This window comes from Hyla sarda (genome assembly GCF_029499605.1).
Source record: "Hyla sarda isolate aHylSar1 chromosome 1 unlocalized genomic scaffold, aHylSar1.hap1 SUPER_1_unloc_5, whole genome shotgun sequence".
NCBI lineage: Eukaryota > Metazoa > Chordata > Amphibia > Anura > Hylidae > Hyla > Hyla sarda.
The window spans coordinates 183,683-211,659 of NW_026607591.1; the positions used below are offsets into that span (position 1 = coordinate 183,683).

Genomic DNA, 27,977 nt, shown 5'->3' on the forward strand with positions numbered 1-27,977 from the left:
TAATGTGATTCATAAACAGTATGGCGGTATTATTCAGTCACTATGTAGTGGTGATGGGATCAAGTCAACTGCTATAGAGTAAATATAGAGGGGGAGGGGATTGTATTTACCCTGGAGTCCCAAAGATTCTAGTTACACCAATACTTCCCGAAAATATTATTGCAGCCGGTGACAGAATAGAATCTGTGACTCTTCTCTGTATTTAGTGGTTACTACTCACCTGGGCGGTTATCTGTATGAATGTCCTCCTTATACTGCTCATCACCGCTCACATCTGTCTCTTCATCTTCTTCCTTTATGTCTGTAGCCTTAATATAGATCAGATCTTTCCCAGTAGTAATGTCCTCCATATTCTGCTTATCAAGAGGACGGGGACACCTCTCTGGTGCTGTTCTCTTACTGGATCTGACTGTAGGGAACACATACAGAGACTGAATTCATTCTTTACATACAAATAATGAGAGGACGTGTGTATATAGTCATGTCTATTACCTGGTGATGTGAGGGGCTGCTGATCCTCCATCATCACCTGATCCTTGTACTGATCCTTGTGTCCTTCTACATACTCCCACTCCTCCATGGAGAAATAGACCGCCACGTCCTGACACCTTATAGGAACCTGATACATAATGATACAGTCATCACCCCGACCCCTCCAGTGGTGTTACTGTATAATGTCCCAGCATTCCCAGCAGTGTCACCTCTCCAGTCATCACCAGACCCCTCCATTACTGTATAATGTCCCAGCAGTGTCACCTCTCCAGTCATCACCAGACCCCTCCATTACTGTATAATGTCCCAGCAGGGTCACCTCTCCAGTCATCACCAGACCCCTCCATTACTGTATAATGTCCCAGCAGTGTCACCTCTCCAGTCATCACCAGACCCCTCCATTACTGTATAATGTCCCAGCAGTGTCACCTCTCCAGTCATCACCAGACCCCTCCATTACTGTATAATGTCCCAGCAGTGTCACCTCTCCAGTCATCACCAGACCCCTCCATTACTGTATAATGTCCCAGCATTCCCAGCAGGGTCACCTCTCCAGTCATCACCAGACCCCTCCATTACTGTATAATGTCCCAGCAGTGTCACCTCTCCAGTCATCACCAGACCCCTCCATTACTGTATAATGTCCCAGCAGTGTCACCTCTCCAGTCATCACCAGACCCCTCCATTATTGTATAATGTCCCAGCAGTGTCACCTCCCCAGTCATCACCAGACCCCTCCATTACTGTATAATGTCCCAGCAGTGTCACCTCTCCAGTCATCACCAGACCCCTCCATTACTGTATAATGTCCCAGCAGTGTCACCTCTCCAGTCATCACCAGACCCCTCCATTACTGTATAATGTCCCAGCAGTGTCACCTCTCCAGTCATCACCAGACCCCTCCATTACTGTATAATATCCCAGCAGTGTCACCTCTCCAGTCATCACCAGACCCCTCCATTACTGTATAATGTCCCAGCATTCCCAGCAGTGTCACCTCTCCAGTCATCACCAGACCCCTCCATTACTGTATAATGTCCCAGCAGTGTCACCTCTCCAGTCATCACCAGACCCCTCCATTACTGTATAATGTCCCAGCAGTGTCACCTCTCCAGTCATCACCAGACCCCTCCATTACTGTATAATGTCCCAGCAGTGTCACCTCTCCAGTCATCACCAGACCCCTCCATTACTGTATAATGTCCCAGCAGTGTCACCTCTCCAGTCATCACCAGACCCCTCCATTACTGTATAATGTCCCAGCAGTGTCACCTCTCCAGTCATCACCAGACCCCTCCATTACTATATAATGTCCCAGCAGGGTCACCTCTCCAGTCATCACCAGACCCCTCCATTACTGTATAATGTCCCAGCAGTGTCACCTCTCCAGTCATCACCAGACCCCTCCATTACTGTATAATGTCCCAGCAGTGTCACCTCTCCAGTCATCACCAGACCCCTCCATTACTATATAATGTCCCAGCAGGGTCACCTCTCCAGTCATCACCAGACCCCTCCATTACTGTATAATGTCCCAGCAGTGTCACCTCTCCAGTCATCACCAGACCCCTCCATTACTGTATAATGTCCCAGCAGGGTCACCTCTCCAGTCATCACCAGACCCCTCCATTACTGTATAATGTCCCAGCAGTGTCACCTCTCCAGTCATCACCAGACCCCTCCATTACTGTATAATGTCCCAGCAGTGTCACCTCTCCAGTCATCACCAGACCCCTCCATTACTGTATAATGTCCCAGCAGTGTCACCTCTCCAGTCATCACCAGACCCCTCCATTACTGTATAATGTCCCAGCATTCCCAGCAGGGTCACCTCTCCAGTCATCACCAGACCCCTCCATTACTGTATAATGTCCCAGCAGTGTCACCTCTCCAGTCATCACCAGACCCCTCCATTACTGTATAATGTCCCAGCAGTGTCACCTCTCCAGTCATCACCAGACCCCTCCATTACTGTATAATGTCCCAGCAGGGTCACCTCTCCAGTCATCACCAGACCCCTCCATTACTGTATAATGTCCCAGCAGGGTCACCTCTCCAGTCATCACCAGACCCCTCCATTACTGTATAATGTCCCAGCAGTGTCACCTCTCCAGTCATCACCAGACCCCTCCATTACTGTATAATGTCCCAGCAGTGTCACCTCTCCAGTCATCACTAGACCCCTCCATTACTGTATAATGTCCCAGCAGTGTCACCTCTCCAGTCATCACCAGACCCCTCCATTACTGTATAATGTCCCAGCAGTGTCACCTCTCCAGTCATCACCAGACCCCTCCATTACTGTATAATATCCCAGCAGTGTCACCTCTCCAGTCATCACCAGACCCCTCCATTACTGTATAATGTCCCAGCATTCCCAGCAGTGTCACCTCTCCAGTCATCACCAGACCCCTCCATTACTGTATAATGTCCCAGCAGTGTCACCTCTCCAGTCATCACCAGACCCCTCCATTACTGTATAATGTCCCAGCAGTGTCACCTCTCCAGTCATCACCAGACCCCTCCATTACTGTATAATGTCCCAGCAGTGTCACCTCTCCAGTCATCACCAGACCCCTCCATTACTGTATAATGTCCCAGCAGTGTCACCTCTCCAGTCATCACCAGACCCCTCCATTACTGTATAATGTCCCAGCAGTGTCACCTCTCCAGTCATCACCAGACCCCTCCATTACTATATAATGTCCCAGCAGGGTCACCTCTCCAGTCATCACCAGACCCCTCCATTACTGTATAATGTCCCAGCAGTGTCACCTCTCCAGTCATCACCAGACCCCTCCATTACTATATAATGTCCCAGCAGGGTCACCTCTCCAGTCATCACCAGACCCCTCCATTACTGTATAATGTCCCAGCAGTGTCACCTCTCCAGTCATCACCAGACCCCTCCATTACTGTATAATGTCCCAGCAGGGTCACCTCTCCAGTCATCACCAGACCCCTCCATTACTGTATAATGTCCCAGCAGTGTCACCTCTCCAGTCATCACCAGACCCCTCCATTACTGTATAATGTCCCAGCATTCCCAGCAGTGTCACCTCTCCAGTCATCACCAGACCCCTCCATTACTGTATAATGTCCCAGCATTCCCAGCAGTGTCACCTCTCCAGTCATCACCAGACCCCTCCATTACTGTATAATGTCCCAGCAGTGTCACCTCTCCAGTCATCACCAGACCCCTCCATTACTGTATAATGTCTCAGCAGTGTCACCTCTCCAGTCATCACCAGACCCCTCCATTACTGTATAATGTCCCAGCAGTGTCACCTCTCCAGTCATCACCAGACCCCTCCATTACTGTATAATGTCCCAGCATTCCCAGCAGTGTCACCTCTCCAGTCATCACCAGACCCCTCCATTACTGTATAATGTTCCAGCAGGGTCACCTCTCCAGTCAGCAGCTCCATCATCTTGTTGATGAGTTCTCGGATCTTCTGTTCGTCCATTTCCTCATGTATCAGGGAGTGAGGTGGGGGCCCTGGGATTGGGCTCAGGGTTCTTCCCCATCCTTCACACTCAGGGGCCTGACAGCGCCCACTAGAGGACTTCTTCACTACTGTGTAATCCTATGTATGGAAAGACACATTAATATCACTACATACATTCCCAGAATCCCTCTCCAGTCATATCCATCTGTTATTACATAGATAAGAATGAGGTCATGTGACATCACTCCCAGAATCCCTCACCTCTCCAGTTATATCCATCTGTTATTACATAGATAAGAATGAGGTCATGTGACATCACTCCCAGAATCCCTCACCTCTCCAGTCATATCCATCTGTTATTCCATAGATAAGAATGAGGTCATGTGACATCACTCCCAGAATCCCTCACCTCTCCAGTCATATCCATCTGTTATTACATGGATAAGAAGGAGGTCATGTGACATCACTCCCAGAATCCCTCACCTCTCCAGTCATATCCATCTGTTATTACATAGATAAGAATGAGGTCATGTGACATCACTCCCAGAATCCCTCACCTCTCCAGTCCTATCCATCTGTTATTACATAGATAAGAATGAGGTCATGTGACATCACTCCCAGAATCCCTCACCTCTCCAGTTATATCCATCTGTTATTACATAGATAAGAATGAGGTCATGTGACATCACTCCCAGAATCCCTCACCTCTCCAGTCATATCCATCTGTTATTACATAGATAAGAATGATGTCATGTGACATCACTCCCAGAATCCCTCACCTCTCCAGTCATATCCATCTGTTATTACATAGATAAGAATGAGGTCATGTGACATCACTCCCAGAATCCCTCACCTCTCCAGTCATATCCATCTGTTATTACATAGATAAGAATGAGGTCATGTGACGTCACTCCCAGAATCTCTCACCTCTCCAGTCATATCCATCTGTTATTACATAGATAAGAATGAGGTCATGTGACATCACTCCCAGAATCCCTCACCTCTCCAGTCATATCCATCCGTTAATACATAGATAAGAATGAGGTCATGTGACATCACTCCCAGAATCCCTCACCTCTCCAGTCATATCCATTTGTTATTACATAGATAGGAATGAGGTCATGTGACATCACTCCCAGAATCCCTCACCTCTCCAGTCATATCCATCTGTTATTACATAGATAAGAATGAGGTCATGTGACATCACTCCCAGAATCCCTCACCTCTCCAGTCATATCCATCTGTTATTACATAGATAAGAATGAGGTCATGTGACATCACTCCCAGAATCCCTCACCTCTCCAGTAAGCCGGAAGAGTATCTGTAGGGTGAGGTTTATGATCCTGTCAGCCATCTTGTTCCTGTCTCTCTCCATGGTTGATGGGTCATCCAGGAGATTTCTCTTATATAGAAGATATCAGCAGAGGATCCTGGATTGGAGAAACCTGAAGGGAAGAAGAGGAGACGATGAGAAATGGCGGCTGCTAATAGAAACAACAACAGAGAAAGAAAGAGACAAATACACAGAAAGTTCTGGATCTTGTGATCTTCTTCCTTAAGTCATAAAACCTTGTGTACCTGAAGGGGTTAATAGTAATGCCCCCTCCCCCAGCGCTCCTGATGTCACCACAACCGTATATACCTCCACCTGCAGACTGTACAGGAGCCGTGAGCTTACAGGACCTGCGATGATGTCACCGTCATGTGATCAGTCACATGGAGGAGGAGTCACATGATCAGGGGCTGCTGCTCTAGGCTCATCTGCTCAGTGTATGCAGGACTCTGCTGTCACATGACCATTATCACAGGTCCTTCACCAACAATCTCTTCTATCCGGCACTACACAACCCCGTCCACAACTGTCACATGATCCTCCCCACAGGTCCTTTACCCACAGTCATATCTATACTGCTAAACTTTGCCCCCAAATGTACTGGTCACATGATTGTGACATCATCACAGGTCCTACACCTCCAGCACGTAGCATATACAGAGCAGGTCCTGGTGGGGCAGTCACTGCTGTTGTGTTGTGTGTGAAGATCTCTCAGAGCAGCAGCCCCTGATCATGTGACTCCTCCTCCTCCATGTGACTGATCACATGACGGTGACATCATCGCAGGTCCTGTAAGCACACGGCTCCTCTACAGATACAGGTATGTGTGTGCGGTCACCATCAGATTAGGATTATTGGGGTTGTTATTAACCCTTAAAAGACTATTGCAGTGACAAATAACATCCTCTATCCAAAGGATAGGGGATAAGTTATAGATTGCGGGGGTCCAACCGCTGGGATCCCCCTCGATCTCCTGTACGGCAGTTTGCAGCAAGCGCGCGATCCGACCCCCACAGGAAGCAGCTGCCGAAGCTCCCCCTCCATGTATTTCTGGGATACATGGTGGGGGCATTTTGGCCGCCATTCCGTGCAGTGGTTGGCACGCCCCCTTCCTGTGGACTGTCGGGGCCCCGTACAAGAGATCGCAGGGGGTCCCAGCAGTCAGACCCTTGCGATCTATAACTTGTCCCCTATCCGTTGGTTATTTTTTTTACTACAGAACTCCTTTAACCCCTTAAGGACCGGGGTTTTTTCCGTTTTTGCACTTTCGTTTTTTGCTCCTTGCCTTTAAAAAATCATAACTTTTTCAATTTTGCACCTAAAAATCCATATGATGGATTGTTTTTTGTGCCACCAATTCTACTTTGTAATGACGTCAGTCATTTTACCCAAAAATCTACGGTGAAACGGAAAAAAAAAATCATTGTGAGACAAAATTGAAAAAAACCCTGCCGTTTTGTAACTTTTGGGGGCTTCCGTTTCTACGCAGTACATTTGTCGGTAAAAATGACCCCTTCTCTTTATTCTGTAGGTCCATACGATTATAATGATCCCCGACTTATATAGGTTTGATTTTGTCGCACTTCTGGAAAAAATCATAACTACATGCAGGAAAATTAATACGTTTAAAATTGTCATCTTCTGACCCCTATAACTTTTTATTTTTCCGTGTATGGGACGGTATGAGGGCTCATTTTTTGCGCCGTGATTTGAAGTTTTTAATGGTACCATTTTTGCATTGATTGGACTTATTGATCGCTTTTTATTCATTTTTAAATTATATAAAAAGTGACAAAAAATGCACTATTTTGGACTTTGGAATTTTTTTGTGCGTACGCCATTGACCGTGCGGTTTAATTAATGATATTTTTTAATAATTCGGACATTTCCGCACGCGGCGATACCATATATGTTTATTTTAATTTACACTGTGTTTTTTTTTTATGGGAAAGGGGGGGTGATTCAAACTTTTAATAGGGAAGGGGTTAAATGATCTTCACTTTTTTTTTTCCACTTTTTTTTTTTTTGCAGTGTTATAGTTCCCATAGGGACCTATAACACTGCACACACTGATCTTTTACAGGGACCTATAACACAGCGCACACTGATCTTTTACATTGATCATTATTATCCCATAGGGACCTATAACACTGCACACACTGATCTTTTACAGGGACCTATTACACTGCACACACTGATCTTTTACATTGATCATTATTATCCCATAGGGACCTATAACACTGCACACACTGATCTTTTACATTGATCAATGGTTTCTCATAGGAAACCAGTGATCGATGATTCTGCCGCATGACTGCTCATGCCTGGATCTCAGGCACGGAGCAGTCATTCGGTGATCGGACAGCGAGGAGGCAGGTAGGGACCCTCCGGCTGTCCTGTAAGCTGTTCGGGATGCCGCGATTTCGCCGCGGCTATCCCGAACAGCCCACTGAGCTAACCGGCACTTTTTACTTTCACTTTTAGCCGCGTGGCTCAGCTTTGAGCGCACGGCTAAAGGGTTAATAGCGCGCAGCACCCCGATCAGTGCCGCGCGCTATTAGCGGCGGGTCCTGGCTTCACTATGACGCCGGGCCCGCAGTGATATGATGCGGGGTCACCGTGGGACCCCGCGTTATATCACAGGAGCGGGACCAAGGACGTACTCATACGTCCTTGGTCCTTAAGGGGTTAAGAACATGCAGTACATTTACGCCCTGCGTCCCATATGGGATTTAGAGCTTAGGAGCTATAAGCAGCCAGGACTCACCGCTAATAATTAACCCATTAAAGGGGTACTCTGCTGCCCCAGTGGTTGTGTCACAGCCATGCCCCTCGTTCCATCACGCTCTCTCAATGCAGGTCTATGGAATAAGGCGTGTTTGTATGGTGAAGGGCTGCAGGTCACCTCCCCGCCCGTCCTGTCATCTGGTTAATTTCTTCTCTGGGTATTAGCCATTTCTTCCATACAGCAATCTAAGATGGCCGCCTCTGTGGTCCCGGTGGCTGCTTCTACCTCCTTCCTTACGGCCGCACACGAGGCACAGCGGTAACATGTGGTCTCTCCTCAGAGGCTTCTCCCTCAGGCTTCTCTGCTCGGGGCCCCTCTGTTCCATCCCCTTTACCACAAACAATGTGTTCCAGATGAAAAGGGTCTATAACGTGGGCATCTGGAGGGACAACATCCCCATCAGGATTCAAACTCCCGACATAGTGTCGTCCCAACCCTGGAGACCAGATTGGCTTTCTGCCCGGATTCTGGACAATTATGTAACATTCCGGGACAATAATTCCCAGTGTGACGCGGATCCATTCAACTATGATCCCACCAACGCTTTATGTGAACTAAAGTACAAAAAGCACAGAGAAGTGTCATGTGACCGTGTCAGAAAAGTCTTTACACCCCTGAGGGGAGGCACAATGGTTTGTTTGTGTCTTGTTGTTGTAATGTTTCCGCCATGTTTGCTCTGAGTGAAGGTCTTTACACCCCTGAGGGGAGGCACAATGGTTTGTTTGTGTCTTGTTGTTGTAATGTTTCCGCCATGTTTGTTCTGAGTGAAGGTCTTTACACCCCTGAGGGGAGGCACAATGGTTTGTTTGTGTCTCGTTGTTGTAATGTTTCCGCCATGTTTGCTCTGAGTGAAGGTCTTTACACCCCTGAGGGGAGGCACAATGATTTGTGTCTCGTTGTTGTAATGTTTCCGCCATGTTTGCTCTGAGTGAAGGTCTTTACACCCCTGAGGGGAGGCACAATGGTTTGTGTCTCGTTGTTGTAATGTTTCCGCCATGTTTGCTCTGAGTGAAGGTCTTTACACCCCTGAGGGGAGGCACAATGGTTTGTTTGTGTCTTGTTGTTGTAATGTTTCCGCCATGTTTGTTCTGAGTGAAGGTCTTTACACCCCTGAGGGGAGGCACAATGGTTTGTTTGTGTCTCGTTGTTGTAATGTTTCCGCCATGTTTGCTCTGAGTGAAGGTCTTTACACCCCTGAGGGGAGGCACAATGGTTTGTGTCTCGTTGTTGTAATGTTTCCGCCATGTTTGCTCTGAGTGAAGGTCTTTACACCCCTGAGGGGAGGCACAATGGTTTGTTTGTGTCTTGTTGTTGTAATGTTTCTGCCATGTTTGCTCTGAGTGAAGGTCTTTACACCCCTGAGGGGAGGCACAATGTTTTGTTTGTGTCTCGTTGTTGTAATGTTTCCGCCATGTTTGCTCTGAGTGAAGGTCTTTACACCCCTGAGGGGAGGCACAATGGTTTGTTTGTGTCTCGTTGTTGTAATGTTTCCGCCATGTTTGGTCTGAGTGAAGGTCTTTACACCCCCTGAGGGGAGGCACAATGGTTTGTTTGTGTCTTGTTGTTGTAATGTTTCCGCCATGTTTGCTCTGAGTGAAGGTCTTTACACCCCTGAGGGGAGGCACAATGGTTTGTTTGTGTCTCGTTGTTGTAGTGTTTCCGCCATGTTTGCTCTTGAGTGAAGGTCTTTACACCCCTGAGGGGAGGCACAATGGTTTGTTTGTGTCTTGTTGTTGTAATGTTTCCGCCATGTTTGCTCTGAGTGAAGGTCTTTACACCCCTGAGGGGAGGCACAATGGTTTGTTTGTGTCTCGTTGTTGTAATGTTTCCGCCATGTTTGCTCTGAGTGAAGGTCTTTACACCCCCTGAGGGGAGGCACAATGGTTTGTTTGTGTCTCGTTGTTGTAATGTTTCCGCCATGTTTGCTCTGAGTGAAGGTCTTTACACCCCTGAGGGGAGGCACACTGGTTTGTTCGCAGTGGGATACATACAATGAAGGAATATCAGGTGTAGATGTCCTCAGTCCACTATGAGAGAAGGTGAGATGAGGTAAAGCCGCTCACAATAAGCGTATACGTATGCATATAATAGAAGGTGATAATGTGAGGAAATCCTTGGGATTAGTAGGACGCAGAAGTTCTCGATCCTGTGTGGAAATATCCCAGATGGATGATCCCTTTATCAGTGATTCCAGTGCGGTGTCACCAAATCCCTTATATGTGTAACTGTTTATTGTCTGGAGTCCTGATATTTGGCGCCCTCCAGTGGTCAGGGTAAACACCTAGTTGGCATCAGAATAACTGACTATAGTTAAAATAGGATGGTAAGAGAAGGTGTGTGACATAGGACAGTGACCTCCTGACCTCCGACCATGACAGGTCACATCTACTGGATGATGAAGAGTCCTCAGACACTTTGTCCACCATTTCCCTCTTCTCACCACTCGCGGCTTCTGGTATTACCTGGATAACATGGATGGTGGATTCCTGTCTCCATATTCTGCCCATCCCCCATGACTCCGCCCCAGACTATGATGGATCCCGACTAGGTTTATAGCCTCCATAATTGTGACTATAATGTCTCCTCAGATGTTTCCCCAGATTATCTCCAGGAAATGGATGTTATTTCTCCATAGAATCTGGTGCGGTTTATCATCGTCTCCTCTTCTTCCCTTCAGGTTTCTCCAATCCAGGATCCTCTGCTGATATCTTCTATATAAGAGAATTCTCCTGGATGACCCATCAACCATGGAGAGAGACAGGAACAAGATGGCCGACAGGATCATAAACCTCACCCTACAGATACTCTTCCAGCTTACTGGAGAGGTGAGGGATTCTGTGAGTGATGTCACATGACCTCATTCTTATCTATGTAATAACAGATGGATATGACTGGAGAGGTGAGGGATTCTGGGAGTGATGTCACATGACCTCTTTCTTATCTATGTAATAACAGATGGATATGACTGGAGAGGTAAGGGATTCTGGGAGTGATGTCACATGACCTCATTCTTATCTATGTGATAACAGATGGATATGACTGGAGAGGTGAGGGATTCTGGGAGTGATGTCACATGACCTCATTCTTATCCATGTAATAACAGATGGATATGACTGGAGAGGTGAGGGATTCTGGGAATGTATGTAGTGATATTAATGTGTCTTACCATACATAGGATTACACAGTAGTGAAGAAGTCCTCTAGTGGGCGCTGTCGGGCCCCTGTGTGTGAAGGATGGGGAAGAACCCTGAGCCCAATCCCGGGGCCCCCACCTCACTCCCTGATACATGAGGAAATGGATGAACAGAAGATCCGAGAACTCATCAACAAGATGATGGAGCTGCTGACTGGAGAGGTGACCCTGCTGGGACATTATACAGTAATGGAGGGGTCTGGTGATGACTGGAGAGGTGACACTGCTGGGACATTATACAGTAATGGAGGGGTCTGGTGATGACTGGAGAGGTGACACTGCTGGGACATTATACAGTAATGGAGGGGTCTGGTGATGACTGGAGAGGTGACACTGCTGGGACATTATACAGTAATGGAGGGGTCTGGTGATGACTGGAGAGGTGACACTGCTGGGACATTATACAGTAATGGAGGGGTCTGGTGATGACTGGAGAGGTGACACTGCTGGGACATTATACAGTAATGGAGGGGTCTGGTGATGACTGGAGAGGTGACACTGCTGGGACATTATACAGTAATGGAGGGGTCTGGTGATGACTGGAGAGGTAACACTGCTGGGACATTATACAGTAATGGAGGGGTCTGGTGATGACTGGAGAGGTGACACTGCTGGGATATTATACAGTAATGGAGGGGTCTGGTGATGACTGGAGAGGTGACACTGCTGGGACATTATACAGTAATGGAGGGGTCTGGTGATGACTGGAGAGGTGACACTGCTGGGACATTATACAGTAATGGAGGGGTCTGGTGATGACTGGAGAGGTGACCCTGCTGGGACATTATACAATAATGGAGGGGTCTGGTGATGACTGGAGAGGTGACACTGCTGGGAATGCTGGGACATTATACAGTAATGGAGGGGTCTGGTGATGACTGGAGAGGTGACACTGCTGGGACATTATACAGTAATGGAGGGGTCTGGTGATGACTGGAGAGGTGACCCTGCTGGGACATTATACAGTAATGGAGGGGTCTGGTGATGACTGGAGAGGTGAAACTGCTGGGACATTATACAGTAATGGAGGGGTCTGGTGATGACTGGAGAGGTGACACTGCTGGGATATTATACAGTAATGGAGGGGTCTGGTGATGACTGGAGAGGTGACACTGCTGGGACATTATACAGTAATGGAGGGGTCTGGTGATGACTGGAGAGGTGACACTGCTAGGACATTATACAGTAATGGAGGGGTCTGGTGATGACTGGAGAGGTGACACTGCTGGGACATTATACAGTAATGGAGGGGTCTGGTGATGACTGGAGAGGTGACACTGCTGGGACATTATTTAGTAATGGAGGGGTCTGGTGATGACTGGAGAGGTGACACTGCTGGGAATGCTGGGACATTATACAGTAATGGAGGGGTCTGGTGATGACTGGAGAGGTGACACTGCTGGGACATTATACAGTAATGGAGGGGTCTGGTGATGACTGGAGAGGTGACACTGCTGGGAATGCTGGGACATTATACAGTAATGGAGGGGTCTGGTGATGACTGGAGAGGTGACACTGCTGGGACATTATACAGTAATGGAGGGGTCTGGTGATGACTGGAGAGGTGACCCTGCTGGGACATTAAACAGTAATGGAGGGGTCTGGTGATGACTGGAGAGGTGACATTGCTTGGACATTATACAGTAATGGAGGGGTCTGGTGATGACTGGAGAGGTGACACTGCTGGGAATGCTGGGACATTATACAGTAATGGAGGGGTCTGGTGATGACTGGAGAGGTGACACTGCTGGGAATGCTGGGACATTATACAGTAATGGAGGGGTCTGGTGATGACTGGAGAGGTGACACTGCTGGGAATGCTGGGACATTATACAGTAATGGAGGGGTCTGGTGATGACTGGAGAGGTGACACTGCTGGAAATGCTGGGACATTATACAGTAATGGAGGGGTCTGGTGATGACTGGAGAGGTGACCCTGCTGGGACATTATACAGTAATGGAGGGGTCTGGTGATGACTGGAGAGGTGACCCTGCTGGGACATTATACAGTAATGGAGGGGTCTGGTGATGACTGGAGAGGTGACCCTGCTGGGACATTATATAGTAATGGAGGGGTCTGGTGATGACTGGAGAGGTGATACTGCTGGGACATTATACAGTAATGGAGGGGTCTGGTGATGACTGGAGAGGTGACCCTGCTGGGACATTATACAGTAATGGAGGGGTCTGGTGATGACTGGAGAGGTGACACTGCTGGGACGTTATACAGTAATGGAGGGGTCTGGTGATGACTGTAGAGGTGACCCTGCTGGGACATTATACAGTAATGGAGGGGTCTGGTGATGACTGGAGAGGTGACACTGCTGGGACATTATATAGTAATGGAGGGGTCTGGTGATGACTGGAGAGTTGACACTGCTGGGACATTATACAGTAATGGAGGGGTCTGGTGATGACTGGAGAGGTGACACTGCTGGGACATTATACAGTAATGGAGGGTCTGGTGATGACTGGAGAGGTGACACTGCTGGGAATGCTGGGACATTATACAGTAATGGAGGGGTCTGGTGATGACTGGAGAGGTGACCCTGCTGGGACATTATACAGTAATGGAGGGGTCTGGTGATGACTGGAGAGGTGACACTGCTGGGACATTATACAGTAATGGAGGGGTCTGGTGATGACTGGAGAGGTGACCCTGCTGGGACATTATACAGTAATGGATGGGTCTGGTGATGACTGGAGAGGTGACACTGCTGGGAATGCTGGGACATTATACAGTAATGGAGGGGTCTGGTGATGACTGGAGAGGTGACACTGCTGGGAATGCTGGGACATTATACAGTAATGGAGGGGTCTGGTGATGACTGGAGAGGTGACACTGCTGGGACATTATACAGTAATGGAGGGGTCTGGTGATGACTGGAGAGGTGACACTGCTGGGACATTATACAGTAATGGAGGGGTCTGGTGATGACTAGAGAGGTGACACTGCTGGGAATGCTGGGACATTATACAGTAATGGAGGGGTCTGGTGATGACTGGAGAGGTGACACTGCTGGGAATGCTGGGACATTATACAGTAATGGAGGGGTCTGGTGATGACTGGAGAGGTGACACTGCTGGGAATGCTGGGACATTATACAGTAACACCACTGGAGGGGTCGGGGTGATGACTGTATCATTATGTGTCAGGTTCCTATAAGGTGTCAGGACGTGGCGGTCTATTTCTCCATGGAGGAGTGGGAGTATGTAGAAGGACACAAGGATCAGTACAAGGATCAGGTCATGATGGAGGATCAGCAGCCCCTCACATCACCAGGTAATAGACATGACTATATACACATGTCCTCTCATTATTTGTATGTAAAGAATGAATTCAGTCTCTGTATGTGTTCCCTACAGTCAGATCCAGTAAGAGAACAGCACCAGAGAGGTGTCCCCGTCCTCTTCTTCCACAGGATGATCAGGTAGATGGAGATATTCCCTATGATCTGTAGAAGGGCTGTGAAGCTCTTGTGGTCAGTCCCCTCACCCTCCATGACTCCTCATCTCCTGCTCATCTATAACATCCCACGTGACTTCTCCTACTGTCTGATGACTTTTACTATATTTCTTCCATATTTTATGAATCAGGGAGAAGATCTGAACAATATTAATGCTCCAGAGACAGATGTAAGCAGTGATGAGCAGTATAAGGAGAACATTTCTACAGGGAAAGATCTGATCTATATTAATGCTACAGACATAAAGGAAGAAGAGACAGACGTGAGCGGTGATGAGCAGTATAAGGAGGACATTCCTACAGGGAAAGATCTGATCTATATTAATGCTACAGACATAAAGGAAGAAGAAGAGACAGATTTGAGCGGTGATGAGCAGAATGAGAAGGAAATTCCTACAGGGAACTGCCCAGGTGAGTAGTAAAAGTCACAGATTCTGCTCAGTCACTGACTAATAATTTTATATGGAATTTTGTTTAAAGGGGTACTCCGATGGAAATTAATTGTTTTAATCTACTGGTTCTCGAAATTTATTCAGTATTGTACATTACTTATATTTAAAAATCTTAATCATTCCAGTACTCATCAGCTGCTGTATGCTCCAGAGGGAGTTGTCTCTTTCTTTCCAGTCTGACCACACTGCTCTCTGCTGACACCTCTGTTCATGTCAGAAACTGGTCAGAGCAGGAGAGGTTCTCTATGAGGATTTGCTTCTGCTGTGGACAGTTCCTGACCTGGACAGAGGTGTCAGCAGAGAGAACTGTGGGGCCACAATCACATTACAGTCTTATCCAAAGTAACTTATAGAGAATCTGACCCCTTGTTCTCCACACTAAAGCCAATATACGGGGTTATAGTAGGGTAAACAGCTTTACAAAGAGGGGTCACTTACTCACATCCGTTTAGTATATGCAGAGTTCCGGCGCTGTAATCTTTAGCTGCATTGCTACGTTGCAAGAGATTGTTCTGTATTACAAACTGGAGAAATGTGAATTCCACGAAGGTCACAAACGTTTTCCACCCTGAAAGCTGCCGTCACCACAGCTCCCATCCTGGGTCACCACAACCCAGCTTTCCCGTTCATACGATGCGTCTGAGACAGAATAGGTGTCTCACCTTCCTACCCCAGAGAGACCATTTTATCCTTATAGCTTTATTACCAAGAAACTTTCCTCAGTGGCCATCATTTGTCCCTCAAGGAGTGGCCGCACTTGTCTGTGGGTACTACCGGACCTATTCTAATTCTTATGGATCACAAACACTTCATTTACCTCCCTGCGGCCAAATGTTTATCTCTAGGACAGGCTAGGTGGGCTCTCTTCTTCTTCTCCCCATTTTATTATGTGTCTCCTTTCTTCTTGGCACTAAGAACACTCAGGCCGGGTTCAAATGGCTGAAAATGTGCGGAATGAACACCCAGAAAACACGGGCGACATTCCGCAGATTTGAAGGATCCGATGGTCGTCTCATTTCTGAGCGGAATCTGCAGGAAGAATAAACAAGTCTATCTGGACATTCCGTCGTGTGCACAGTGCAGCAGAATCTTATAGAAGTCGCCTCGACAGCACATATACTAAAATCTTATGGAAATCAAGCGGACTCTGCTGCAGCTTAGTGTCCGTGTGGAATATTCCTGCAGAATTCTGCGGTGTGAACATAACCTAAAGCTGATGCCCTGTCTCATACCAGTCATACCTGCTGACCGTATTCTAGCCCTATATGTAGTACTGTCACCTGCCTGTTGGGGACCCCATTCTCACCGCTCTAAGCTCTGCTCCTGTTCTGATCTCTATAACTTTTATATTTTTCCACCTACGGATCTGTATTAGGGTTTATTGTTTGCGCCATGAGCTGTAGTTTTTTGTAGGTTTTTTCTCTGGGATTAATAAATAAATAGGTCGGACAGACGAGGTTTGGCTATCTGGCTGCCCACTTGTTCCATATGGTTTGGGAATCTCCTCTGTAAGTTCCTGATACTGCTCATTCATACAGTGTACGGGTTTATCTATTGGAGCCTATAACTTGCCTGTTGGGTCTTCTAGGATGTGGAGCGGAGCCCTCTGCGATTGGCCAGAAAACTCATTGTTCAGTATTGGATTAGAGCCGCTCCTCCTACTGAGTTTTTGGACTAAATGGGTATCAAGCTTTTCTTCTCCTCGCCCCACAACCCACAATCTATTGTTACCATGGAACGTTTTCATCAGGTCTTGGAGTAATTTCTGCTCTTCTATATATCGGACCGGTTACCCTTGGGCGGAGTTTGCCTGTAACAACGCCGTGAATTCATCCTCGAGTATGATTCCGTTTCTGACTACAGTTTCCAACCCTCCTTATTACTCTGAATTCTCCACCAGTAAACGTTCCGGCATTAGAAAACCATCTCCAGTAACCCCAGTCCACATGGGTATTATTCCAAGGATCGCTCTAGAGGTCCATGTAGCGGAAGCTCCAGAATGACTGTAAGACAATTAGTGACCCCCTCCTTGAAGATCCGGGAGAGGGTATGGTTGTCCACTCGAAACAAGATTTCCACCATAAAAATGGCTCCCCTGTATATTGGGCCCTACCGCGTACTTTGACAGGTTAAAGGGAATTCCAGGAAAAAAAAACAGGCCTTTTTTTTTTTCTTTCAAAGACCGCGCCCTGTTTGTCTCCACTTTGGATGTGGTTTTACAACTTGTCTCCATTCACTTCAATGGAACTGAGCTGCAGAACCACACCCAACCTGGAGACAGACAGGGAGAGGTCTTGGGAAAAAAAAAAGGCCTGTTTTTTTATTCCTGGAATGTTGCCTATGAACTTAGCCTCGTGCCCTCCATACAGACTTCCAAGGTCATCCACATTTCATTCTTAACCCCTTAAGGACTGTTCCCTTTTTCACCTTAAGGACTCGGCCATTTTTTGCAATTCTGACCACTGTCACTTTAAACATTAATAACTCTGGAATGCTTTTACTTATCATTCTGATTCCGAGATTGTTTTTTCGTGACATATTCTACTTTATGTTAGTGGTAAAATTTTGTGGTAACTTGCATCCTTTCTTGGTGAAAAATCTCAAAATTTGATGAAAAATTAGAAAATTTTGCATTTTTCTAACTTTGAAGCTCTCTGCTTGTAAGGTAAATGGATATTCAAAATAATTTTGATGTCTACTTTATATTTGCATCATAAAATTGACAAGTTTTTACTTTTGGAAGACACCAGAGGGCTTCAAAGTTCAGCAGCAATTTTCCAATTTTTCACAAAATTTTGAAACTCACTTTTTTTCAGGGACCAGTTCAGAAATACCCCACAAATGACCCCATTATAAAAACTGCACCCCCCAAAGTATTCAAAATGACATTCAGTCAGCGTTTTAACCCTTTAGGTGTTTCACAGGAATAGCAGCAAAGTGAAGGAGGTAAGGCAAGGGGTAAAAAGAAGAAAATTTTTACTTGTATTTGAAACCCAATTTCTCTCGAGTAAGCACATACCTCATATGTCTATGTAAATTGTTCAGCGGGCGCAGTAGAGGGCTCAGAAGGGAAGGAGCGAAAAATGGTTTTTGGGGGGCATGTCACCTTTAGGAAGCCCCTATGGTGCCAGAACAGCAAAAAACCCACATGGCATACCATTTTGGAAACTAGACACCTCGGGGAACATAACAAGGGGTAAAGTGAACCTTAATACCCCACAGGTGATTCACGACTTTTGCATATGTAAAAAAAAAAATAAAATAATTCCCTAAAATGCTTGGTTTCCCGAAAGTTTTACATTTTTAAAAAGGGTAATAGCAGAAAATACCCATTTGGCTTTTTGAAAGCAAATTTTGCTCTGGGGGCATGCCGCATTTAGGAAGCCCCTATGGTGCCAGAACAGCAAAAAAAAAAACACATGGCATACCATTTTGGAAACTAGACCCCTCAGGGAACGTAACAAGGGGTAAAGTGAACCTTAATACCCCACAGGTGTTTCACGACTTTTGCATATGTAAAAACAAAAAAATGTTTTTTTACCTAAAATGCTTCTTTTCCCAAAAATTTTTCATTTTTAAAAAGGGTAAAGCAGAAAATTTGTAACACAATTTCTCCCGAGTACGGCGATACCCCATATGTGGCCCTAAACTGTTGCCTTGAAATACGACAGGGCTCCAAAGTGAGAGGGCCATGTGCATTTGAGGCCTAAATTAGGGATTGCATAGGGGTGGATATAGGGGTATTCTACGCCAGTGATTCCCAAACAGGGGGCCTCCAGCTGTTGCAAAACTCCCAGCATGCCTAGACAGTCAGTGGCTGTCTGGTAATACTGGGAGTAGTTGTTTTGCAACAGCTGGAGGCTCCGTTTTGGAAACAGTGGCGTACCAGACGTTTTTCATTTTTATTGGGGAGGGGGGCTGTGTAGGGGTATGTGTATATGTAGTGTTTTTTTACTTTTTATTTTATTTTGTGTTAGTGTAGTGTAGTGTTTTTAGGGTACAGTCACACGGGCGGGGGTTCACAGTAGTTTCTCGCTGGCAGTTTGAGCTGCGGCAGAAAATTTGCCACAGCTCAAACTTGCAGCCGGATACTTACTGTAAACCTCCGCCCATGTGAGTGTACCCTGTACGTTCACATTGGCGGGGGAGAAACATCCAGCTGTTGCAAAACTACAACTCCCAGCATGTACGGTCTATCAGTGCATGCTGGGAGTTGTAGTTTTGCAACAGCTGGAGGCACACTGTTTGTGAAACACCGAGTTTGGTAACAAACTCAGTGTTTTGCAACTAGTGTGCCTTCAGCTGTTGCAAAAGCTACAACCCCAGCATGTACGGACAGCGGAAGGGCATGCTGGGTCTTGTAGTTATGCAACAGCTGGAGGCATACTACTTTGGCTGGGGATTGTAGTTATGTAACAGCTGGAGACACACTGGTTTGCTACTTAACTCAGTGTGCCTTCAGCTGTTGCAAAACTACAACTTTCAGCAGTCACCAACAGCCAACGGGCATGCTGGGAGTTGTAGTTATGCAACCAGCAGATGCACCACTACAACTCCCAGCATGCACTTTAGCTGTTTGTGCAAGCTGGGAGTTGTAGTTACACAACAGCTGAAGGTACACTTTTCCATAGAAAAAATGTGCCTCCAGCTGTTGCAAAACTATAAGTCCCAGCATGCCCATAAGGGCATGCTGGGAGTTGTGGTGGTCTGCCTCCTGCTGTTGCATAACTACAGCTCCCAGCATGCCCTTTTTGCATGCTGGGAGCTGTTGCTAAGCAACAGCAGGAGGCTGTCACTCACCTCCAACGATCCACACTGCAGGTCAGTCCCTCGCCGCCGCCGTCGCTCCTGGGGCCCCGATCCCAACATTCACGCCGGGGATCGGGGGCCCCAGCTCCCGGTGTGCACGTCCCGCACCCGCTCACATCCTCTGGAAGAGGGGCGGAGCGGGTTGCGGGAGTGACACCCGCAGCAGGCGCCCTGATTGGTCGGCCGGGAAACCGGCCGACGAATCAGGGCGATCGTGAGGTTGCACCAGTGCCACCTCACCCCTGCTGGCTCTGGCTGTTCGGGGCCGTCTCTGATGGCCATCGCCGACATGGGGGGACATAATGACCCCCCTGGGCGATATGCCGGGATGCCTGCTGAACGATTTCAGCAGCGGCGGGGGGGCCGGGAATGGACAGGACGTACTCAAACATCCTGAGTCCTTAAGGACTCGGAAAAGGGTCCGTTTGGGTACGTCCTTTGTCCTTAAGGGGTTAAAGTTGTTGTTATGCAATCTCTACACCTCACTACACCTTGCCGGGGTGGGATTATGAGGTCTGCAGTATCCTTGACTCCCATATGTCCAGGGGCGGCCTCCAGTATCTAATCCTCTGGAAAGGCTATGGAGCAGAGGAACGGTCCTGGGTCCCAGCTACAGATGTACGCGCTCCTGCCTTTCTCTGTGTCTTTCATGCTTAAAGGGGTAAATCAACTGGTGCTAAAAAGTTTAACAGATTTGTAAATTACTTCTATTTAAAAATCTTAATCCTTCCAGCACTTATCAGCCTCTGTATACTACAGAGGAAGTTCTTTTCATTTTGAATTTCTTTTCTGTCTGAAACAGTGCTCTGTATACTGCTGCTATCTCTATGGGATCAGGATATATAGTAGTTATACACCTCCCCCACAGCTCTATCTGTATATTGCTGCTATCTCTATGGGATCAGGATATATAGTAGTTATACACCTCCCCCACAGCTCTATCTGTATACTGCTGCTATCTCTATGGGATCAGGATATATAGTAGTTATACACCTCCCCCACAGCTCTATCTGTATACTGCTGCTATCTCTATGGGATCAGGATATATAGTAGTTATACATCTCCCCTCCAGCTCTATCTGTATACTGCTGCTGCTATCTCTATGGGATCAAGATATATAGTAGTTATACACCTCCCCTCCAGCTCTATCTGTATACTGCTGCTATCTCTATGGGATCAGGATATATAGTAGTTATACACCTCCCCTCCAGCTCAGTCTGTATACTACTGCTGCTATCTCTATGTTATCAGGATATAAAGTAGTTATATACCTCCCCTCCAGCTTTATCTGTATACTGCTGCTGCTATCTCTATGGGATCGGGATATATAGTAATTATACACCTCCCCTCCAGCTCTATCTGAATACTGTTGCTATCTGTATGGGATCAGGATATATAGTAGCTATACACCTCCCCTCCAGCTCTATCTGTATACTGCTGCTATATCCATGGGATCAGGATACATGGCAGTTATACACCTCTCCTCCAGCTCTATCTGTATACTGCTGCTATCTCTATGGGATCAGGATATATAGTAGATGTACACCTCTCCTCCAGCTCTATCTGTATACTGCTGCTATCTCTATGGGATCAGGATATATAGTAGATATATGCCTCCTCTCCAGCTCAATCTGTATACTGCTGCTGTTATCTCTATGGGATCAGGATATATAGTAGTTATACACCTTCCCTAAGGCTGTGTCCATACATTGTATATTTGCCATGATTTTTCAAATTTGGCTATTACCATAGTTGCGCAAATTGCAGAAAAACCATGTAACCATGGAAACGTGTGAACGAATCCGAAGACTTAAAATCTACAGAAAACAACTAAATTGTAAATATAGGTAAAGTTTTGCCTCAATACTGCAATATTTTTCAAAAAAACCCTCACCTTGAATAAGAAAGTGTCCTGATAAGTTCCATAAGGTATGGGGGGGCCGGTGTGGTTCTCCCTCGGCTTTCACCTCTTTTCTGTCCGCCGCACTCTTGGCTCCTCCTTTTAATCTTTTCCTCTTGTCTGTGGGCGGAGTACCCCTTTAAGGTTCCCGGTTTAGGTTGTATTGTGTCTGTAGTCAGTGACTGTGTTATGCAGCTGTCCTCACTCTGTATACATCATGCTGTGCTGAATGGGATTTTGTCATAGACTTCCATGGTCTGTACTTACACTGTTTGCTTTTTGTTGTCATTGTTTAAAAAAAGTAGTAAAGTGTAACCAAAACTATGCAAATTAGATATCGCTGTGATCGTATGGACCGGACTTATATTTTAATGGACATTTAATACAATGTAAGATCAGTCCCACAGAAAACAAGCTCTAAAATGCAGTGTAGATGGAAAAATAAGAGAGTTATGGCTATGAGGAGGAAAAAATGAAAACACAATTTCCTGGGTTGTTAAGGGGTTAAAGGGGTATTCCAGGATTTTTTTTTACTATGATACAGGGGCTGTAAAGTTAGTGTAGTTCATAATATAGTGTCTGTACCTGTGTGTGACGGTTTTCTCACAATTCTTCTGTGATTTTCTCCCCAATATTTATTTTCACCAGCATACAAAATGACTGTTGTCTCAGATTTTTCCCAGGTTGCAATGCAGCCCAGACCTGACATCACTAGTCACCTGATGACAGGGAGCCTGTCTGTTTCAATGGGTGGAGAGATCGCTTGGTGGGAGAGAGATCAATGTACAACTAATGCCACAGCTGTAGGCACCCTGATTGAAGAACACAGGTCTTTTGAATGGGTGCAGCTCATTTATGTTTCAATGGGTTGGGGTGGGTGATGTGTGGGAGGGAGGAAAATGGAATTATGGGATTTGTAGGCAAAGAAGGAAACTCAAACAGGAAATACCAGTTCACAAAAAGCTAGCCACAGTGTTATGTAATCTCACAACATAGCCATATAGCCCCAAAACAAGTGCAGATCCTTCCTAAGCATGTCCATTACTGTCAGACAGGTACCTACTAAAATCACCTTATGCTGGAGAACCCCTTTAATACTGATAATAAAATCTGTGTTATTCTCTGCAGATTCTTGTAGCAGGAGATCAGAGGAGAATCTTATATCTTCAGATTATAAAGCAGATGATGATATCACACAAGATACATATGAAGAACATTCCATTATCCCAGATACACCCTCAGCCCTTCACAGCCAAGATCTGTCATCTCATCCTTATATACAGGTCCTGTCTTCTCATTCATCACAGGATGTTCAGCAAAATAAAAGCCACAGAAGGAATGATGGACATCAAAGAGATCATACAGGAAAGAAACCATATTCATGCTCAGAATGTGGGAAATGTTTTAGTTTTAAATCAGGTCTTGTTACACATCAAAGAACTCACACAGGAGAGAAGCCATTTTCATGTTCAGAATGTGGGAAATGTTTTAATCAGAAATCAATTCTTGTTGTACATAAAAGAACTCACACAGGAGAGAAGCCCTTTTCATGTTCAGAATGTGGGAAATGTTTTACTTTTCAATCAAGTCTTGTTAAACATCAAAGAACTCATACAGGAGAGAAGCCATTTTCATGTTTAGAATGTGGAAAATGTTTTGCTCAGAAATCAGATCTTGTTAAACATCAAAGAACTCACACAGGGAAGAAGCCATTTTCATGTTCAAAATGTGGGAAATGTTTTACTCAGAAACCACATCTTGTTGTACATCAAATAACTCACACAGGAGAGAAGCCATTTTCATGTTCAAAATGTGGGAAATGTTTTACACAGAAGTCAAGTCTTCATCAGCATCAAAGAAAAGAACTCACACAGGGGAGAAGTCAATTCAGAGGAATAATTGATGCAGATAACACATCTATATATTCACCATGTACATAGGATAGTTGACAGTAATATATATATATATCATTTCCAAACTTGTTACCAATTTTTAAGAAGTTCTCTATATTATATGATTTATTATTCTTATATCCATCTCCGCACACTGGACTTATAATAAATGTAATATTGTCCCTGACGTTGTATATAGGGAATGTAACGCGTCAGTGTTGTCCCCGCCCCCTTCTCATTATGATTATAGAGACTTTAATTCAAGGCATCAGACAGGATCCGCGCGTCTCCCTTGAAGATCGTCTCTTCTGAACATAAGACGCTGCAGATACTTTTATTTATCACAAACCCTAGACCAGCGTTTCCCGTCTTGACGTCTATTTTCGCTCTCAGATCATAAAATCCATTTTTCTATATGAGAAGTCGTCAATATGTCAGCGTCCCCCGGGTTCAGTAAACATGGGTGTAATTCTTTTCCTTTTCTTTGTCCTCCCCGGGGTATAAAATCCCTAGAGATCTGATCACATCTGGTACAAGATCTCTTTACTTCACACTTTGCGCCATTATTACACGGATTGAAGACCCAGTTACACGCTCGTAAATTCCCATATATGTCGCGGATTGGAAGGAAAAAGGTTCTTTATTCTTTTACATAAACAATTGCATAACAAATACAAAGTAATAAAGTTTACCTCTTCAAGAAGTTGCTCAAAATTCTAACAATGTTTCTCATATTTAAAGGAGTACTCCGGCGCGCACTTTTCTTATTTTATCCCGTCCGGGCTGCAAAATAAAAGAAAACGCACTTTCTCTTACCTGCCAACGCGCCCCCGGTGCTCCGGTACACTCCGGTACAGGTGTTCGGTCCCCGGGCTGTATTCTTCTTACTTCCTGTTAGCCCGGCACGTCACACGGAGCTTCAGCCTATCACCGGCCGCAGAGATGTCCCGCCTCGGGGCCATTATGTGAAATTTTTAGCTCAGTGTAAAGACGTGAATCCATTGTTCCTCACTAAAAGTCTTCCCTAAATCCTGTTCCCACTTCTTACAGCAATCAGGGAGTCCAGGATTAGGTAACAAGGTATTAGAAGCTTTTCATACTCCCTTAGTAGATAAACATGGGGTAAAATGACTATATAATGACTTGGATCTGAAAAGTGACATGTTTAGAGATGAGACATAGGGGGAGATTTATCATGGCTTTTAGAGCATGTTTTTGTCTATGTTTTGGCGCAGTTCAGGCGCAAGCAGCATATTTTGAGACTTTTCTGCGCCTTTTGATATAGACAGTTTTACTCTTTTTTTCCGACCCGTAGAACTTTTTCTTTCTGACCCTGCAGTGGTCACATATTTATCATTTGCGACTTATGTCAAAAGTCGCTATTTTGTGCGTAAAGGTACATTTTTAGGCGCAAAGCTAGACCACCTACCAGTAGGTGTGAAATAATTTCTACCTTCCACAATTCAACCTTTAACCCCTTCCCACAGAATCCCGTCTATAGATGGTGAATTGCGCAGGTCCTTCACGCATTCTGCTGTCTATAGACGGCATTCAGTTAACCCGGCGATGCGCGACATCGCACGGGTTAACTGACAGAAGTCCCGCTGTTACCAGCCCGATAACTTATACCGATATTCTGGTAGAAGTTTTGGGCTATTTCTCCCCCCTCCCCCCTCAGAAGCCGCTGCAGATCAATGATTTAAAGCTGGCGCTTTAAATCAATGAACTGCAGGGGCTTTAGTGGGGCCAGAGACCGCCGCCGCCCGCTTCTCTCCCCCTGTCTGTCCTGGGGTCCTCCCAAGTCCAACCGCCGCTGCTGCCCCATTGCCTCCCCCATCCCGGGTTTTATAATTACCTGTTCCCGGGGTCCGCGCTACTTCTGGCTCCGGCGGCGTCCTGAGCTGTCACTGTGCGCACTGACGGTAACGTTGCGTTGATGACATCACTCGTCATTGCGCAGCGCACAGGACGCCGCAGGAGCCAGAACATGGCCCAGCAGATGTCCCCAATCCGGTCTCCAATCTGGTCCCCAATCTGTTCTCCTCCAGTTGTTGCAAAATGACAACTCCCAGCATGCCCCTCGGCTGTCTGGGCATGCTGGGAGTTGTAGTTTTGCAACAACTGGAGGCACACTGTCTGGGAAACATCATCTGTTTTCCAACTCCCAACCCATGTGCCTCCAGCTGTTGCAAAACTATAACTCCCAGCATGCACTGACAGACCATGCATGCTGGGAGTTTTAGTTTTGCAACAGCTGGAGGCACATGTCTTGAGTTATGTAACAAACTCTGTTTTGCAACCAGTGTGCCCCAGGTGTTTCATAACTACAACCCCCAGCATGCACGGACAGCCAAAGGGCATGCTGAAAGTTATAGTATTGAGCCTCCAGCTATTGCGTAACTACAAGTCTCAGCATGCCCTTCTGTCACTGCATGCTGAGAATTGTAGTTTTGCAGCAGCTGGAGGTTTGCCCGACTATGCGCTGACAAGTAATTGCCAGTCCATGGCCAGTATTTGTCTGCGCTTTCGCATGCCAACGCTCACCCCGTGGCGTACCCCTATAGGTACATGTACGTTGGGAACCCAGGCCTCTGGTTGTTGGTCTGACTCTTTTTTAGAAAAGGTGTTTAGACAGGAGAGCTGCACCTTATCCATCATTACTCCTGCGCATTATTGATGAATAAGGGGAACGCTAGTCAAAGAATAGACAAAAAAATGGTGGAAATGTGATCTAACACAGACATTTCTTGATAAATCTCCCCCTATGTATAGTTTATATTTGCATCATAAAATTGAGATGTTTTTACTTTTGGACGACATCAGAGGCTTCAAAGTTCAGCAGCAATTTTTCACAAAATTTTCAAAATTCAAATTCTTCAGACACCAGTTCAGGTTTGAAGTGGATTTGAAGGGTCTTCATATTAGAAATACCCCATAAATGACCCCATTATAAAAACTGCACCCCTCAAAGTATTCAAGATGACATTCAGTAAGTGTGTTAACCCTTTAGGTGTTTCACAGGAATAGCAGCAAAGTGAAGCTGAAAATTCTAAATCTTCATTTTTTACACTCGCATGTTCTTGTAGACCCAATTGTTCAATTTTTACAAGGGGTAAAAAAGAGAGAAATCTTCCTAAAATGTGTAATGTGTAAGGAAATACCTCATATGTGGATGTAAAGTGTTCGGCGGGCGCAGTAGAGGGCTCAGAAGGGAAGGAGCAACAATGGGATTTTGAAGAGCCAGTTTTGCTGAAATGATTTTTGGGGGGCATGTCGCATTTAGGAAGCCCCTATGGTGCCAGAACAGCAAAAAAAAAAAAAAAACACATGGCATACTATTTTGGAAACTAGACCCCTCAAGGCACGTAACAAGCAGTACAGTGAGCCTTAACACCCCACAGGTGTTTGATAAATGTTCATTAAAATGGGATGTGAAAAGGAAAAATTAGATTTTTTACACTAAAATGCTGGGGTTACCCCAAATTTTTCACAAGTGGTAATAGGAAAAAATGTCCCCCACAATTTGTAAATACATTTCTTTGGAGTACGGAAATACTTCATATTTGGATGTTAGCAGATCAGCGGGTGCACACCAGGTCTCAGAACAGCAGGAGCACCATTCGGCTTTGGGAGAATTTTTTCAGGGGCCTTGAGCGTTTACAGAGCTACCATGTAGCCAGAACAGCGGGATCCCCGCTCAAGCGCCATCATTTTGGAAACTTCACCCCTCAGGGAACGTAACAAGGGGTACAGTGAGTATTTACACTTCACTGGTGTTTTGAACAGTGGGCCGTAAAATGACAAAATAGGTTTTTTTTTCACAAAAATGCTGTTGTTACCCCAAATTTTTCATTTGCACAAGGGGTAATAGGAGAAAATTCCCCCAAATGTTGTAACCCCATTGCTTCTGAGTATGGAAATACCCCATATGTGGGTGTCATAGAGGCTCAAGAGTCATAGAGCTATGTTTGCATTAGAGACCTATGGCATATCAGTAGTTCACGGTTACATATATTCAGAGGAAAATAACAAAAAGGAAACACCCACATGTGACCCTATTACACACAGTACACCCCCTGGAAAAGGTGTATAGGGGGGAACTAGACGGGTGTTCCCTAAATTTATTTTCCAGGAATGGATGAAGTGTACTATGGGGGGGAATGAAAATGATAATTTTTACTACTGATGTGCTAATTATATTCC

The 27,977-nt window shown here is 45.8% G+C and overlaps 1 protein-coding gene across 1 annotated transcript in view; it reads left to right on the plus strand.

Annotated features, from left to right (window-relative positions):
• The window catches only part of LOC130298227 (zinc finger protein 271-like), a 54,203-nt gene extending 30,074 nt beyond the window's left edge, over positions 1-24,129 (plus strand). The window contains 2 exon segments of the mRNA XM_056551146.1: positions 23,219-23,738; positions 23,741-24,129. Of these exon segments, the coding sequence (XP_056407121.1) occupies positions 23,219-23,738; positions 23,741-23,785 (565 nt within the window). The 3' untranslated portion in view covers positions 23,786-24,129.
• Positions 24,130-27,977: the final 3,848 nt, after the last annotated feature.